Genomic DNA, 15,861 nt, shown 5'->3' on the forward strand with positions numbered 1-15,861 from the left:
CCCCTGATGATTTGGGCAGAAGCAAATCTCCAGGACATCTCCGCTGTCCACATTGCCGGGAAGGACAATACGACGGCAGACTTCCTCAGCAGAGAAAGCCTAAATCCGGGGGAGTGGCAGCTGTCACCCACAGCTTTTCAGATAATTGTGGATCGCTGGGGGACGCCAGCCATGGACCTCTTAGCGGACAGGTCCAATACTCAAGTTCCCAGATATTTCAGCCGCAGGCGGGATCCTCGGGCTCAGGGGATCGATGCCCTGGTAGCCGTGGCCTCAAGGGATCCTGCTATACGCCTTTTCCTCCATGGCCCCTGCTGGGCGCCATTGTACACAGGATTCAGCGACACAGAGGCCTAGTTCTTCTAGTGGCCCCGGACTGGCCAAGAAGACCCTGGTACGCAGACATGAGAAGACTACTGGCAGGGAACCCTCTACCTCTGCCTCCCTACAGGGACCTGCTGCGGCAAGGTCCCATCCTCCACGAGGATCCGGCTCAATTCTATCTTACGGTCTGGCCATTGAGAGGGCGAGACTGAAGAAAAGGGGATACTCGGAGTCGGTTATAGATACACTCCTCCGAGCACGCAAGTTCTCCACATCCCTAACATATATCAGGATCTGGAGAGTTTTTGAAGCCTGGTGCGACTCTCATGCCACCAATCCGCATGCCGCTAAGATTCCTATCATTTTGGACTTCCTACAAGATGGACTTCAGAAGGGTCTGTCCCTCAGCTCCATCAAGGTTCAGGTAGCAGCGCTGTCTTGCTACGGTCCCAGGAGTGACGGCAACACCATTGCCAACCACCCAGACGTCTCACGTTTCCTCCATTTGTTAACATTGAAGATGGTGTTCTTGCTGGCTGTGTGTTCAGCATGCCGCATCTCAGAGCTACAAGCACTATCCTGTCGTGATCCATTTCTCAGAATCACTCCAGAGGCTATCCATCTTCGCACAGTTCCATCCTTTTTACCCAAAGTGGTCTCACACTTTCACCTCAACCAAACCATATCCTTACCTACCACGGAAGGTTTGAAGAAGTCGGAGGAAGGTCGAATGCTACGCCATCTCGACATCGGCAGACTGCTGTCCAGATACCTGGAAATGTCAGAAGCAGTACGAAAGACGGACCACCTGTTCGTCCTGCACAGCGGGAAGAAGCAAGGGGAAGCGGCCTCACGGCCAACCATCACCCACTGGATTAAAGAAGTTATCAAGGCAGCCTACATAGAGGCGGGAAAACCACCGCCTCTACAGGTCAAGGCTCATTCCACCAGAGCACAATCAGCCTCTTGGGCAGAAGCTAAGCTGCTGTCGCCTGCAGAGATATGTAAAGCGGCAATGTGGTCCTCCCTCCATACCTTCTCCAGATTCTACCGTCTGGACGTTCAGGCCAGGGAGGACACAGCATTTGCGAGGGCAATCCTAAACGGTCCTCGGGCAGCCTCCCGCCCAGTCCGGGAGTAGCTTTTGTACATCCCACTTGTTTTGAGTCCATCTGCTACACGCTAGGAAATGTAGAGATTACTTACCTGATAATCTCGTTTTCCTTAGTGTATGCAGATGGACTCAGCATCCCGCCCGGCTGCCGGCATACATGGGGATTCACCGATTCACGGTCAGCCATGTTTTCTTATAATAGGCCATCCACCCTGCCGGGTGTCGACACCTTCCGGTTGAGAACACTGGCGGTCTCCAGCTACTATCAATCGGTCAGGGTAATCCTGTTCATTAATCGATCGGTCAGCTACAGCTTTTGCAAGGAATATTACTGATTTGCGGCACTTCCTGTGGGGGTATATGTACCCGTGCTGACGTCAGATCCGTCTCCAACTGCTAGCACGAGCACACTATACCCACTTGTTTTGAGTCCATCAGGTAAGTAATCTCTACATTAAGTAGCATGCTACTGCAACATTTCACCTTTGGGGATGCAGGGCCATTGAAATTCCACCCCTCTGATGATCCTGATCTCTGTGGTGCAGCGATGTCCTGGTCCATAAAATATCAGGACTCACTTATTAATCATGCAGTGCAATTTGGGTTGGTGAGCAGGCCAGTCCTGGTCGTCAAAGCTGAAGACTTTTACAGGCAACTCGTCTGCACTTTCACTCATCCATGCAACAAAGTAGCAGAAATTCCAGCTTAGTATTCTTTGCCTGACCTGCCTTTCAACATAGGACTTGCTGTGTGTGCCTTTGGGTGTGGTGAACCCCATAACAAAACCTCACTTGCTGGGAGATCCCTATCTACCCAGCTTCTGCCATATCTTGGAATCCAGAAAGCTGTTTATAGTTGACCACACATCGGGGTTCGTGTTCATAATTTGGTGAAACCAGTGTATTTCTTTATTGTATATATCTATGAACATATCGAAGACAATATCTGACAGTCGGTTATGCCTATTGTATATTACCAAATGTATCATGGCCCCATCCAATAAATGCTGAGCCCCAGTTCTTCAGTGCATTTACTGTAAGTTATTTCTGCCTCATACCAAGGAGAGGGAAGCAACAGTCCTCCTTGTTGGGCACTGCCCGGAAGATTATCAGATCGGTTGTACTGCCTGCAAAAGATATGAAGGGGATCATCTATCTATGTAAATTGTTGACCAACAACAATGTTTGGAGTCACCTATTTTAAAATTGGTAATGCTGCATCGTCCTGTAAGCATACTGCATTTGGTTGTAAAAGTACTCTGGAATGAGTACTGTGAGCTGCCCAAGGAAAAAAACAGCATCAATGTGAGCAAAACCTACCTCCTGAGACACTACCTCTTTTGTCCAAGTGGAAACCTCCCTGGTGTGTTTATATGAGGTCATTTCATTCAATAGTTAAATCACAAGAGATTGTGAAAAATTGCAAAACTGGGAGACCTGGCATATAAATGGCAAATGAAATTTAATGTGGACAAATGCAAAGTGATGCACTTAGGAAACAGTAACCCAAATTATAGTTACACAATGCAAGATTCCACAATAGGAATCACCATTCAGGAAAAGGATCTGGGCATCATTGTTGATAACACGTTGAAATCTTTTGCTCAATGTGCAGCAGCAGCCAAGAAATCAAATAGAATGCTAGGATTTATTGGGAAAGAAATGGAGAATAAAATTGAAATATCATAATGCCTCAGTATTGCTCCACAGAATGACCTCATCTTGAATTTTGTATGCAGTTCTGGTCGCCACATCTCAAAAACAATATAGCAGAATTAGAACTCCACTGTTTATCCCTAGGATAAGCAGCATGGAATGTATCTATCCTTTGGGATCCTGCCAGGTTCTTGTGTCTTGGATTGGCCACTAGAGATGTGCATTCGTCTATTATGAATTCGTTGTGGTTCGGGGGGACCTGAACCATGAAACGGATTTTCCCCGAGCTTCGGGGAAAATTCGTTTTTCGGGTTAGTGCCGGAGGAGGGGCACATTTATTAAAAACAAAAAAACCCACCCCAAAATTTTACTTTCTTACACCCCCCCACCAATCCCGATCCCTCCCCAAGACTTACTAAAAGTCCCTGGTGGTCCAGGGGGGTCCCGTGAGCGATCTCTCCCTCCATGCCGTGGGGCTGTCTGGCCTGCTATGACTCAAAATGGTGCCGATAGCCTTGTCCTTACGATGTCACAAGGGCGCTTCGTCAGGAGTCCCCCCAAGACTTGCCAAAAGTCTCTGGAGGTCCAGCGAAGGTCCGGAGCGATCTCCTGCACTCGGGCCGTCAGCTGCCAGTATTCAAAATGGCGCCGATAGCCTTGCCCTTACGATGTCACAGGGGCTACCGGTGCCATTGGTCAGCCCCTGTCACATGCATCCCGACGGCATGGAGGGAGAGATCGCTCGCGGGACCCCGCTGGACCACCAGGGACTTTTAGTAATTCTTGGGGAGGGATTGGGATGGGGGGGGTGTAAGAAAGTTAAATTTAAGGGTTGGGGTGGTATTTTTTTCCCAATTTGTGTTTTGTTTTATTCATTTTTCCGGTTCCGGATTCGGGTTCCAGTTTCGTTTTTGGCAAAAAACAATCCATGGGAAAACGAGTTTTCCCATGAAGCGCCTGAACAGAAACTCGACCCAAGCCAGAAAAACGAAGCTCATCCCTATTAGCTACTGTTGGAAACAGCATACTGAGCTTGATAGACCTTTGGTCTGACCCAGTATGGCAAGTCTTGTGTTCTTATGCTCTAATAGTGATGAATCCATGGAGCTGAGTGACCACATTCTACATAGGCTACTGCTGTATTGAGCACTTACATCCCAAGATACTTGTAGAAACTAAGGCAGCATCGGCCACAATATCAAGTAGAGCTCGTGAGTAGTATAGTGTGATATTGCCCATTCAGCATATGAAGCCCAATGGAAAATCACAGCCTTGGAGATAAAGAGGCAAAAATATAGTGTTGGATGGAATTAGCTTTGTAGAAAAGACAGCCAGTAGCTAGAGAATTGCTTTGTAGATGTGACATGTTCCTTGGGAGAACTCATGTGGCAGGTTGGTGTAGTACCCAGCCATTGACTGTAGCGTAAAGAAAAAGTGAACCAGGCAGCCATTGACCACCATGGAAAGATAACTTCCCACTGGCAAGTTCCACTTTAACATGCATATTATTATATAGCTATCACCATACTGCACCTAGCTGTAGACATAAAGGGGCCCGTACATCAAACTTGGTGATACGTAGTGCATATTGTCTAAACCAAAAACGTGGCCTCAATCTGGCTAAAATCTCCATAGAGATTCCTGCATCTCTTTTCAGAGGAAGCTTCTTTCATGTCCCACATGTGTTCATTCCCTTAATTGGTGGCAAAGCCATAGATCAGAATGAGTGTTTTCAGGGTTGTTGGTGCTAGTTCCATGCCTAGGACTTGTACCCGAGATACCTGGAGAAACTAAGGCAGTGATAATCAGACATACAGCTTAGGGCATGAGAGCAGCAAATGCAGTATATCCAGCACTACGTTTCTGGAATAACTAGTGTAGTGGGAAGAGAAAGTACCCATCTGCATTGTGTCACTAGATGTAAGATTACCGTCTTGGAGAAAATGGACACGAGGTGGAGTTGTACATGGAAACCCACCATAGAGTGACTCTCAAGTTTGCCTACCAGCACCAGAAACTGGACACGGAATGCAACTAACCATACTTGCCTTCACTTTCTAAAAAGAGTAACTGAAGGAATGAGGAAAGCCGCAAGCGGAGATTGAAATACCTGTAGAGGACATGGGGCTGCTCCTGAAATTTGGATTTGATTTGAAGCTGGAAACCTGTCCAAAGCAATTTAAGTCCCTATTAAAGACACATTTATTTTGTCTAGCTTTTATATAATTTCATAAGGCAGTCCATTAGGTTACTTTTATGTATATAGTTTTATTTTAAGTTTGTCATTGTTTGTTGTGATCTTATTTTTTTGTATTTCCTTATTATTTTCATGATTTTGTTATAATTTTAATGCTCTGTTTTATTGTTTACTTTTATTATGAATGTTTTACTGTAAATTGCTTTGAGCTTTGGCATTAGGTGATACATAAATTTGTAATAAAGATAAAGGTGGAGGTATGTCAACAATATTAATGTGTTGCTTCACTCGGTTCCTTTAAGGCTAGCCTACTTACACTAAAGACTAGAGTTGGCATGTGGACTCTTCATACCTGAATTCACTCATAGTAATGAGTCACTGAAGAATTGAGGTAAATAATCATGAAAGTAGCACAGCCTCCCCCAAGCTAAGTTATCACAGCAACACTTGAGACACTTGGAGAAGGATTGTTCTGCTTGAAAACAACCAGTCATTAGCCAAAGGCCATAGGATAAAGCAGATCCCACGAGTGGAAATACTTTTTGTGACATGTCAAAGAAGGCTTGCCAGAGCTGCAAAAATCTTTAACAGCATGTGTATATGCACCTGTTCTGAGCAGGTTAATATAGTGACAGCAATACACCTGACAACCAAAACTTTTGCTGCCTTCATCCACAGGAATACCTGCATAACTCAGAATGGGGCAAGGACGGATACACAAAGGAATGTACAGATCACATGCCCAGATGATATAGTTAAAGTAACTTACCTGTGCTCTCTGGAACTGCAAACCACTATTAAAAGGGCATTTAAGAAGGCCTGAACACAATGAATCATTTACTGACCAACAGATGCCAACAAAGAAATGGAAACATTGCTACATATAGGGTACTTACGTATGCATACTATCTGAAGGCAATAAATAAATACCTGACCCAAGAATGACCATAAAATTCCAAAACATTGCCGAGCACAAGGACATAGACATGTACATGCTAGCTGAAGGCCAACTGACACATGCTGCACTGGATGGCAAAAGGACCTGCTGAAGAAAAGAAAGAAAGAGAACATGCCGTAGAATAAAAAAGACATTTGTGTGCTGGAGGTAGGGTGCTTAATGGTGCCCATGATGGAAATTGGATAGCAATCTGCTGCTACCTGAGGAAAGAGAGGCAGGTGTTCGTAGAATTGTTCTGGGAACTGAACATTTAACTAAAAAAAAAAAATCATGTGGCAGAGTGGCCTGAATTATCAATGTTGACTCTATCTTGAGGATAAAAATGGCTTTGGTGGCCTCCCGCGTGAGAAATGCATGCAAAACAGGGTAGAGGACCAGCGTAGTCTCCCCAGTATGGTGTAGCTAGAGCAGCTATCTAATTCACACCAGCAATGCAAACCAAATGACAGTGAATTTAAAGATCTTGCCATGCACAGAGAACCTGACATGAGTGAACTATCTGAAAAGCACATTAACATGACCACTACAGTCGATGAGCCATAGTGGAGAACATGTACCAGGCCGCAGCAAGAGACTTGTTGAATAAGGAAGATGGCAGCTGTTTTTAAGATATCACTTGGATGTACCAAGTGACTTAGTTTTTGGGTACTTGCCAGGTTTTTATGGCCTGGATTGGCCACTGTTGGAAACAGGATGCTGGGCTTGATGGACCCTTGGTCTGACCCAGTATGGCATTTTCTTATGTCCTTATGGCCATCGATGTTTCACTCTAACTCTATGAACTCCCAAAGGATGCTATCTCTGGCACCACACAGAAAATTGAGAATGACCACCCAAATCCTATAAGAAGCTGGTTTAGCTGCTAAGGGAGGAATTACTTACAATCAGGCCGATACAGTACAGTGCGCTCCGGCAGAGCACACTGTTAACCCGCGTTTGGACGCGGGTTTTCGACACGGTAGCTTTACCCCTTATTCAGTAAGGGATAATAGTGCGTCAAAAACGTGAGTCCAACCTCCCCGAAACTAATAGTGCCCGCAACATGCAAATGCATGTTGATGGCCCTACTAGTTATTCCCGTGCGATTCACTAAGTAAAATGTGCAGCCAAGCCTCACATTTTACTTTCAGAAATTAGCGCCTACCCAAAGGTAGGCGTTAATTTCTCTCGGCGCCGGGAAAGTGTATACCCTCCGACTTAATATCATGGCGATATTAATGTGTTGCTTCACCAGATTCCTGGTATACCCTCCAACGTAATATCATGGCAATATTAAGTCGGAGGTCCCAAAAGTTAAAAATAATCAAAAATTTAAAAGAAATTTAAAATCGACCCGTGGGTTGAAAACCGGATGCTCAATTTTGCCGCTTCCAGTTTCCGAACCTGTGGTTGTCAGCAGGTTTGAGAACCGACGCAGGCAGAATTGAGCGTCGGCTGTCAAACTCGCTGACAGCCACCGCTCCTGTCCAAAAAGAGGCGCTAGGGATGCGCTAGTGTCCGTAGCTCCTCTTTTTACCGCGGGCCCTAATTTGAATATTTTTTTTTCTGAATTGCGTGCACAGGAGCCGCTCTCCCGCGATTTTTACTGTATTGGCCTGAATGATTGCCATTTCCTGGGGCCTCATTGTGATGTGCAAACACACGTGCCCAACAGGTCTGCAAAGGCTCATTACCCTGCTGGTGGCCCAGGGGATGTGTTCCATGTCATTGTGGCTGTCAGCAAAAACTATATGCACATGACCCCCTTAACTGTCTGCTGCCAGCACAGTACTAATTCTCCACTCAGAACAATTCACAGAAAAAACCATGGCCTGAGCATGTGGTAAAAGCATCTAGCATAATTGGGCTTAAAACTTGGACCAGTTTCCATAGAAATCCACAACTAACCAGGAAGCAGGCATTCTTGAGGAAGGCCACTACCTCCTCTAGCTGCTAGCAGAATGGGATTCATCCACTCTTTGGGAGCTTGCCAGACCATTGTGACTTGGACTGGCCACTGTTGGAAACACTGGATCTGATGGACCTCAGTCTGACCCAATATGGTAATTCCCATGTTATGTTATTAACCCAGTGTAAGCTTCCATAGCCATACAGACCAGATCTGTTGAAACATTACTTGTGGGTGAACCTGTTCAATGATCTGCCTACCCAAATGCTCCAGGTCCAAAAACCCAGCAGGGTCATTAATGTGACCCCGATGGGGGAACTAGCCCCACCCCAGGCAGGCGTGCAATAGCAAACGTAGAAAATGTCTCCATCCCTGTTTTTTTTTTAATTCCAAAATGGCCATGTTGGCATCCAAACCACAGCATTCCTTGCACCTCCACATCTGCATAGTAGACCACCTTTAAGAATGGCAAGGCCACATCACTCGACCCAGTGCAGTAACACCTGTACCAATCACACTGCGAGGTGTGACTACTTGCCACAAAGGCCTCATAGCCCGGCATATCACAAGGCCCTAGAAGGTTCTCACAGCAATACTGATAATGCTTTCACTCTGCTCTGACCCCACTATCCTGCCCTGGCAGGAGGCCAATGACTGACACATCAGTTTGTGCATTGCACTGGTCCATGCTACAAGGATCAGCAGCTGCTGCGGGCCCCTGCCAGCAATCTTTCTCATCATCATTATTTTTTGCTACAAATTGCGGACCTAGCCCGATGCCAGCATCGATGTGGGGGTAGTGGGGTCAGCAGTGACAACAGTAGATGCAGGGTCCCTCATCATCCAATGCTGAATGTGACGCTCTAAGGGCTGACGAGCATGAATTGAACACCTTTTACTGAATTCACCCACATTTCAGGCCTGCCTGCCTGCCCCACATGAATGTCTCTCCCTCGATTCACCCCAGTATCCCTGCAGCTCCTAGGATGTACCTCTCTGGTGCTGGCAGGAAAAGGGTCCAAGTGCAAAAGCTGCCGATGGGCCAGGAACCTGCACCGGCTGCAGCACAAGAGACCTCACAAGAGCACCCAACAGCCATCGCCACTCATAAAAACTGTTGCAGCCACAAGGCATGGCCACAGGCCTCCAGCTACACAACCATTTGCATTTGCTACTTGAAGGAATTTTCCTCAACTTCAGCCACACACCACCACAGCAAAAGGAGACAAGTGCGAATGTAGGCTGCAAAGAAGAGGGGGAAGGGAGGAAAGCAGAGTTTGCAAGTCCCTATCCAGCAAAAACTGCCAGAAGAGACTGGGGTGAAGACCAACCCAGGTTTAAATTGTGCTTGCCAGTCCTCCCTCCAGTCTCCGCCCCGCTCCCTGATCCAGAGGCAGAGCACTTTCATAGTTGTGGCTCCCCCCCACACACCCACTTACCTAAAGATGGGGTGGGGAGTGCCACCTTGGCTTTAACAAGACTTCTGAACAGTTTGAGTTTAATTTGTGAGTTTATGGACTTTTCGGGTTATTAGCCTCCCTATCATAATTTGACACACTTCTATGAAGGTAGAAATTAAATACGTTGGTAGAAATGGTATCTAATCTGAGGTCAGTTTTCCATAGGATATGATGGTCATATAGATGTTCAGAGTAAACAAAGCTCCTTTCTGTCTAGTTGAGCATCACTGAAAGATGTGTTGAAGAAAAGCTGAGTGCTAATAAAATCTCTTTATATAAACATTCCAGCTCACTTTTAAATTCTCTAGGAATAAAAAACAAAGAAGCAAAGCAGGGATTGCCATATTTTATGAAGAAAGCTGCTTTCAGATCAGCTGAATTGAAGAAGATTGAGAAGAGAAAATGGGTAGTAGTAACTGGAAAAATATCACATTTATTTCAGTCACAGGGATGCTCTGAGTCCTGTGAAGTCCAACCTTGTATCTGCTCAGCTTACTGCACTCCTGCATCCTCTCTTAGTCTCCAGAGCTCCACCCCTGAAACCAATGATGCGATGCAGCCAACTGGGAAGGATAGAGCACCGATGGCCAATAACCCAATGCCCGTGAAGCTCTTTAGTTGATAAGGAAGCTAGATTTTGTGGCTTCCTTTTAAAATGTAATGAGCTTTTTCTCATAGAAAAGATGTAAATCAACATAGGTTCCAGCATTTCAATACAAAGATTAAAAACTGACTTGTAATATGACATGCCTCTTTAAAGCACATGTTCAGGACATGGGACAGCTTGTGGAATTGTAAATTCTTAGACTTAGAAAACTTTGATTGATGGATAATAGTTTGACCAGTTGGAACTAATATGTAAAATAAGACAAATTACATTGGTCCCATGATTATGCAGTGAATGTATTGCTGTTGTTTGACTGCAAGAGATGTTTCGCTCTTGATAGAAGGGAGGATTTTCTATTAAAATAACCTCCCAGTTTTTGCTGAATCATAAAAGACAGCTTTGTGATAAGGTAGTTTTTATTAGGAACTGAAATAAGGCAATTGACTTTACGAAGCCTGCAAATTTTAAGTCGGCGTTGCGGTTTTCTTTACATAATTTATCCAGAACTTTTTATTTTCCTCTTCCTTGTGTTATTTGAGTTTTATGCTGCTGCTGTTTCATCTGAGAATGTTTCTCTCTGTTTTCAGCTTCCTAATGTGCTTTGGTTACAAAGAAAGGGACCACACTCTTCTTGTCAATGAAGGGGACGCCACTGAGGATATTGTCAGCTGAACAATGTGAAGATAATTAGCACAATTCATGATGATGTGAAAAAGGGACTAACTGTAAACATCTCTTGGCCAGGCCCCGAAACACTCATGCCCTGTCCCGTTTTGGAAACCTTTGAGATGGGTATGCCACAGCATTTATGTACACATATGGACACTTTTTAAAATAAGGTTGGCAAGCGTGAGCCTGATTTTTTTTTCATGCATCCCCTAATTTCAATGCATGCCAGGCTTTTAAAATTCACCTCTATGGATATTATTTTCATTACTTTAGGCCACTTGTACATCAAATTATGGGGCTTTTTTTTTTTTTTTAAATAAATAGAAGCCCTAGCATCTGGTTTGATGAAATTTTATCCGTGGCCAGAGGCTAATTGGAATAAAAGTAGTTTACCATTTAACCTGTCCAGAAAATTGTTTGTTACTATCTGGGTGCTTCAACAGGAACAGAAGGGGTGACAAATGCCCTTCAGCTGTCACAAATGTGCTTCTGCTGCTGGATGCAAGGGGGATGCAGCCAGTAGTCAAGGGGGTGTGATTTTCTTGCTGCTTTACTAGTAAATTACTTTTCTGTTTGTCACTAAAGCCTCATGTGGCTGAATGCTAGAAGCTGTCTATTCATAGGATATGATTGCTGTTCTTGAACATTTTCAGTGGTACCGAACATCAGAAGGTGTTTTATTAGATCTTTACCTATAATTGTATGAACAGTTCTATTATTTTCCTAATTTTATACACACAAAAACTGTAACTCTTATCCAAAAATTGGATTTACAGATTTAAAATGCACTTTTAATGTTATTTTTATATGGCATAGTATTAATTTTCTTGTGAACAGAGCTGGAGCCTCCAGCAAGTGGAATATAGACTCAGTTCCATATAAGGTATGCTGGTGGATTCCAAATATTTTCTGCGTACAAGAAATTTATTAAAGGGATACTGCCATTCACTGGAGAAAAAAGTGAAAAAAAAATCAGTTTTTGTCAGAGTTCATTGTCTGTAGCTGATAGGAATGATCATATTTATCAAATTTAACTAATCTTCCCTATATTCTTAAAGAAATTAAAAAATATATTTTTTTATGATCATAGCAGTAACTGTGTGGTTGTTGCTAATAGTTTACATTACTTTTTCTGTAGTCTTTATCCAGTAAAATCATGCAGGATGATACTGCAGCATTGATTTGCACATTCTAGTGGTTTTCTTATCTCCCAAGAGGCATTTTGACTTAGCTATACTTTTGTACAAAGAAATAGAAAAAAAATATACAAATTCTCCCAAATCAGAAAACCAAGGTACACAAAGCTGCCATTACAATGTACCATAATGCTATTTTTTCAAAGACGTGCCTTTTAGCACTTGACACTAGTTCAGTTTGTAGCTGCAAACTTTTTCTTCTAAAGGAAACTGCATTTCAGTAAATTATGTAGCAGCACTCTACAATGGACAGGGTAAGAAATTGTATTTTAAGAGCAAAGACATTCACAGTGTACAGATGGAAATGATTTCTCTCCTTTGAAGTGCCCGCACAGCTTGATGCAGTTTCCTTGAAAAATCAATATGCATAGCACTTTCAGTCTTTACCTGACACTGAAAGGCAGCAAACATGATATTCAAGAAATTTTTATGATGATGTTATTGTGAGTCAGTTTATGATTTCTGTATCTGTAACCAGTTTTCATGATAAATTTAACATTTTATTTTCACACATGCTTCTAGTACAACAGCGAGTGTGTGGTCATATGAGACTAGTGGGGATATGTGCTGTTACTATTTCCCTTCCCTTTCGAACTCATTTGTTCACAGACTAGCTCAAAAGAGTGAGGTGGCACCCCTCATGGCTTGCTGCCCATTTGCACTGGCCCGGCCATTAGTGAGTGATTACTCCTATTGGAGTGAGAGAAGAAAGGGCAGTGTCATTCTAGGATTAATGTCCTGAAGCTAGTGGCTCAATTTATCCAAAATTCACTTTGGGCTGTGGAAGGTGAAAAAAAGAAATAATCATATTTTGCTAAATATCAATCACTGCAAAAGCAGAGAGAAGATATTCAGAAAAATATGAAAATGTCAGGGTCCCAAGCAGAGGAGTCACCATAAATGCTCCACATCATTCCAGACTGACAATGGCTTTTCTTAAATAGGATGTTAACAAAAATGATATATAAAAGAGTTAAGGAAAGCTCACATACACAGAAATTAAAATGTAAACCATACTTTTCATGTTACTGCAACCTTTTAACTTAGTCTCATTGTCACATCAGTTGCAAATTCCCTTGAGGATTTCTGTACTGAAGAATGTTCACTCCACCCCTGCAAGGACAGGATGCACTGGTGCCTTACAGCTGTACTATGCAGAGCACCCCCGCACAGAAAAAGTAGAGAAAGGAAGGCTTTTCTGCTTCACCCAGAACTGCTGAGGGCTTCATTTTCATTTTGCCAAAATTCACTAGGAGTATTATGGAGCAGGATAACTGAAGAGGGTTGGTTGCAATTAATTTTCCTATTTTGGCCAAAGTATAAAAAGTTTTAAGTGTGAAAATTGCATCCGCATGGAATAATGAAAGCTGAGCAGCTATGACTGTGCTCTGACTGGACTTGTGCCAGTTTTGAGTGGCAGCAAACATATTGGGCTCTGAGGACTGCTAAAGGTGACTAAAAGGCATAAATGTATTTGGAGGAAGAGGTATTTTTGGGTAGTGAGGAGGAAATGTTTGTTTTCATTTTCTTTTTCCCCATTGAACTCTATGGTATAGAGAGGCACATAAGAATTTTTGAGCATGTGCAAATAAAATCAGTATGGTGTTTGAAGTGTGGGCAAGCATTGTTTTGGCTTCTTGTCCTTTGTAGTGACATGCTGTGAACATACTCGTGGCTTCTTCCAGAAAGCAGGGGTGTTATGAGAGCAACGTTGTATATCCAAATAGGGTTAAAGAGATACATGTACAGAGGAGGCTTATAATATATTATGCAAATAACAGGAACCAGCCTAAAAACACTCAATGTGATTTATTTGGTTTGCCAATGATAGGTAGGGCATCTAAGACACCTTTTTAACATTGAATTTAAATATATTTACTTGCAATTTCCACAATTCACTTTGTCATAACTGTTTTTCTAAGTTCTGAATTACAATTTGATGACTCAAGCTCCATATAAAGGGACTTTTGCAATCAATACTAACAGTAAACACAATAAGAAACAAATCCATGTTTAATCTAGGAAAGTTTGGCATAAACAGAATGGAGACTGAAAACAAGAGCATCCAGTCTTGAACTAAATATTGCAGTAATTAATCCCAGAGTATAGAAGATTTGTGTGGGAGAACAGGGTAAAACTAGATTAAATGTAGCCGAATGGAATTTGAATAAACTCTGGTATAAAATAACAACATGAGAAAAATGCACATATATTCCTAAAATAGTCTCATGGTGATTAAAACAGTGAAGACAATTTAAGAAATCCATGTTGGAACAGAGCATTAACTAATCTAGGAATAGAAGGGTTTGTCTGTGAAACTAATAGGAATCTCTGATTGTCTGGTTGTCTTTGAAAGAAAATAACCATGTATGAAGTATAGATTATGAAACAGAATAAGTTGTTTTTTCTCCTTGTCAAGTCACACAGAATTTTGACAATTTTTTAATTGATTCATTGTTCAGCTGCATTTGATTTGTATAAGTGATTGGACTAAAATTATCTCCTTATAGAATATCCATGTGTGCTATATTTTGCAATCCATTGTGTGATTTATAAACATATGAAATATGACATCTGCTCTCTTAAATGAACCAATTGGAATGTAGTAATTGCTAAATGCTTTTCATAGTAAATTGTTCTTATGATGGGAATAAAAACATATTTTAGATATTCTTCACCTTGTACTTTTTTTTGCTCGTAGTAGGCTTGAATTGCTGCTGTCCATATGTCCCAGATTAGTTTTACATCTATTACTCACAACCCTTCATGCCTTAGTGTTTAATTTAGTAGCCCTCAAAAGCATGCAACACTTTTTTCAGATATCCATGATTACTAATAATATATACCTGCATATATTTGTCCTAAGAACAGTTTAATTTAAATGTTTGATTACCCTAAAGCACAGACCTGTTTTAAGGTCTTGAGGAATGGATTTGAGAATCACTAACTTCTAAGGTGTTTGCAAACTTGCACGTATAACTGGAACACAGAATTAAGGAAAGTCACCTTTTCTTTCTCTTAGAATCCAACATTACGAGGGCCAGCTGAGGGGACATAAGCCTTTCTTCAGTGGTTCCCAAACTCCCTTTTGCGATCCTTAACCAGGCCTGGTTTTCAGGATAGCTATAATGACCATTCATGAGGTATCTGCACATCTTTCAGCCAAGGGTCTGACTTGAATATAAGAACCATCACTTTATTTATTTATATGTTTAAAAAAAAAAATAAAAATATATATATATATATATAATGTTTCTTAACTGCAACTGAGCTCATGTGGTTCTACTATTTCATTGCATGGACTTATCCCTCTCTCTGAAAAAGAATTACTTAACATTTTATTCTAATCTTTTACCCTCAGCATCAGTGAATCCTACTGTGACTTGGTTTTTTTTGTGTACTTTTTCTTTGTGCTGCTACATTGTAAGAATGCCCAGACCTAGCTTTAAAGTAGCAGCTAAAATTATCTTTTCTTAGGAAGGGTCATATGATGAGCCTTCAAGATGGTAGACTCAGCAATGTTAGAAAATAATAGAAAGGGTGATGACCCCTAAGAGCAGTTAGTGAAGGCTAAAATGGTAATAACTTCAAGAAAGTATAGGATAAGCACAGAGGATCCTTAATTTACAAAAAGTGACAAGATAGCAGAATTAGTTAGCAGCTGGGTCTGTCTGGCAGCCTACAAGTTCAGTAATAACTAGAACTAGCACACCTAGCAGAAACACAAGCATGCTGCCCAGGTCTGTCTGGCAGGCTCTGCATACCTATATGTTGACCAGGTTGGGGACGATGG

At 42.4% G+C, this 15,861-nt stretch overlaps 1 protein-coding gene across 1 annotated transcript in view; it reads left to right on the forward strand.

Annotated features, from left to right (window-relative positions):
• The window catches only part of LOC115092092 (solute carrier family 46 member 3-like), a 61,295-nt gene extending 46,555 nt beyond the window's left edge, over positions 1-14,740 (forward strand). Inside the window, exon 6 of the mRNA XM_029602613.1 lies at positions 10,791-14,740. Within this exon, the coding sequence (XP_029458473.1) occupies positions 10,791-10,875 (85 nt within the window). The 3' untranslated portion in view covers positions 10,876-14,740. The remainder of the gene's footprint in view (positions 1-10,790) is intronic.
• Positions 14,741-15,861: the final 1,121 nt, after the last annotated feature.

The sequence above is a fragment of the Rhinatrema bivittatum genome, chromosome 5 (assembly GCF_901001135.1).
Source record: "Rhinatrema bivittatum chromosome 5, aRhiBiv1.1, whole genome shotgun sequence".
Classification (NCBI taxonomy): Eukaryota; Metazoa; Chordata; class Amphibia; order Gymnophiona; family Rhinatrematidae; genus Rhinatrema; species Rhinatrema bivittatum.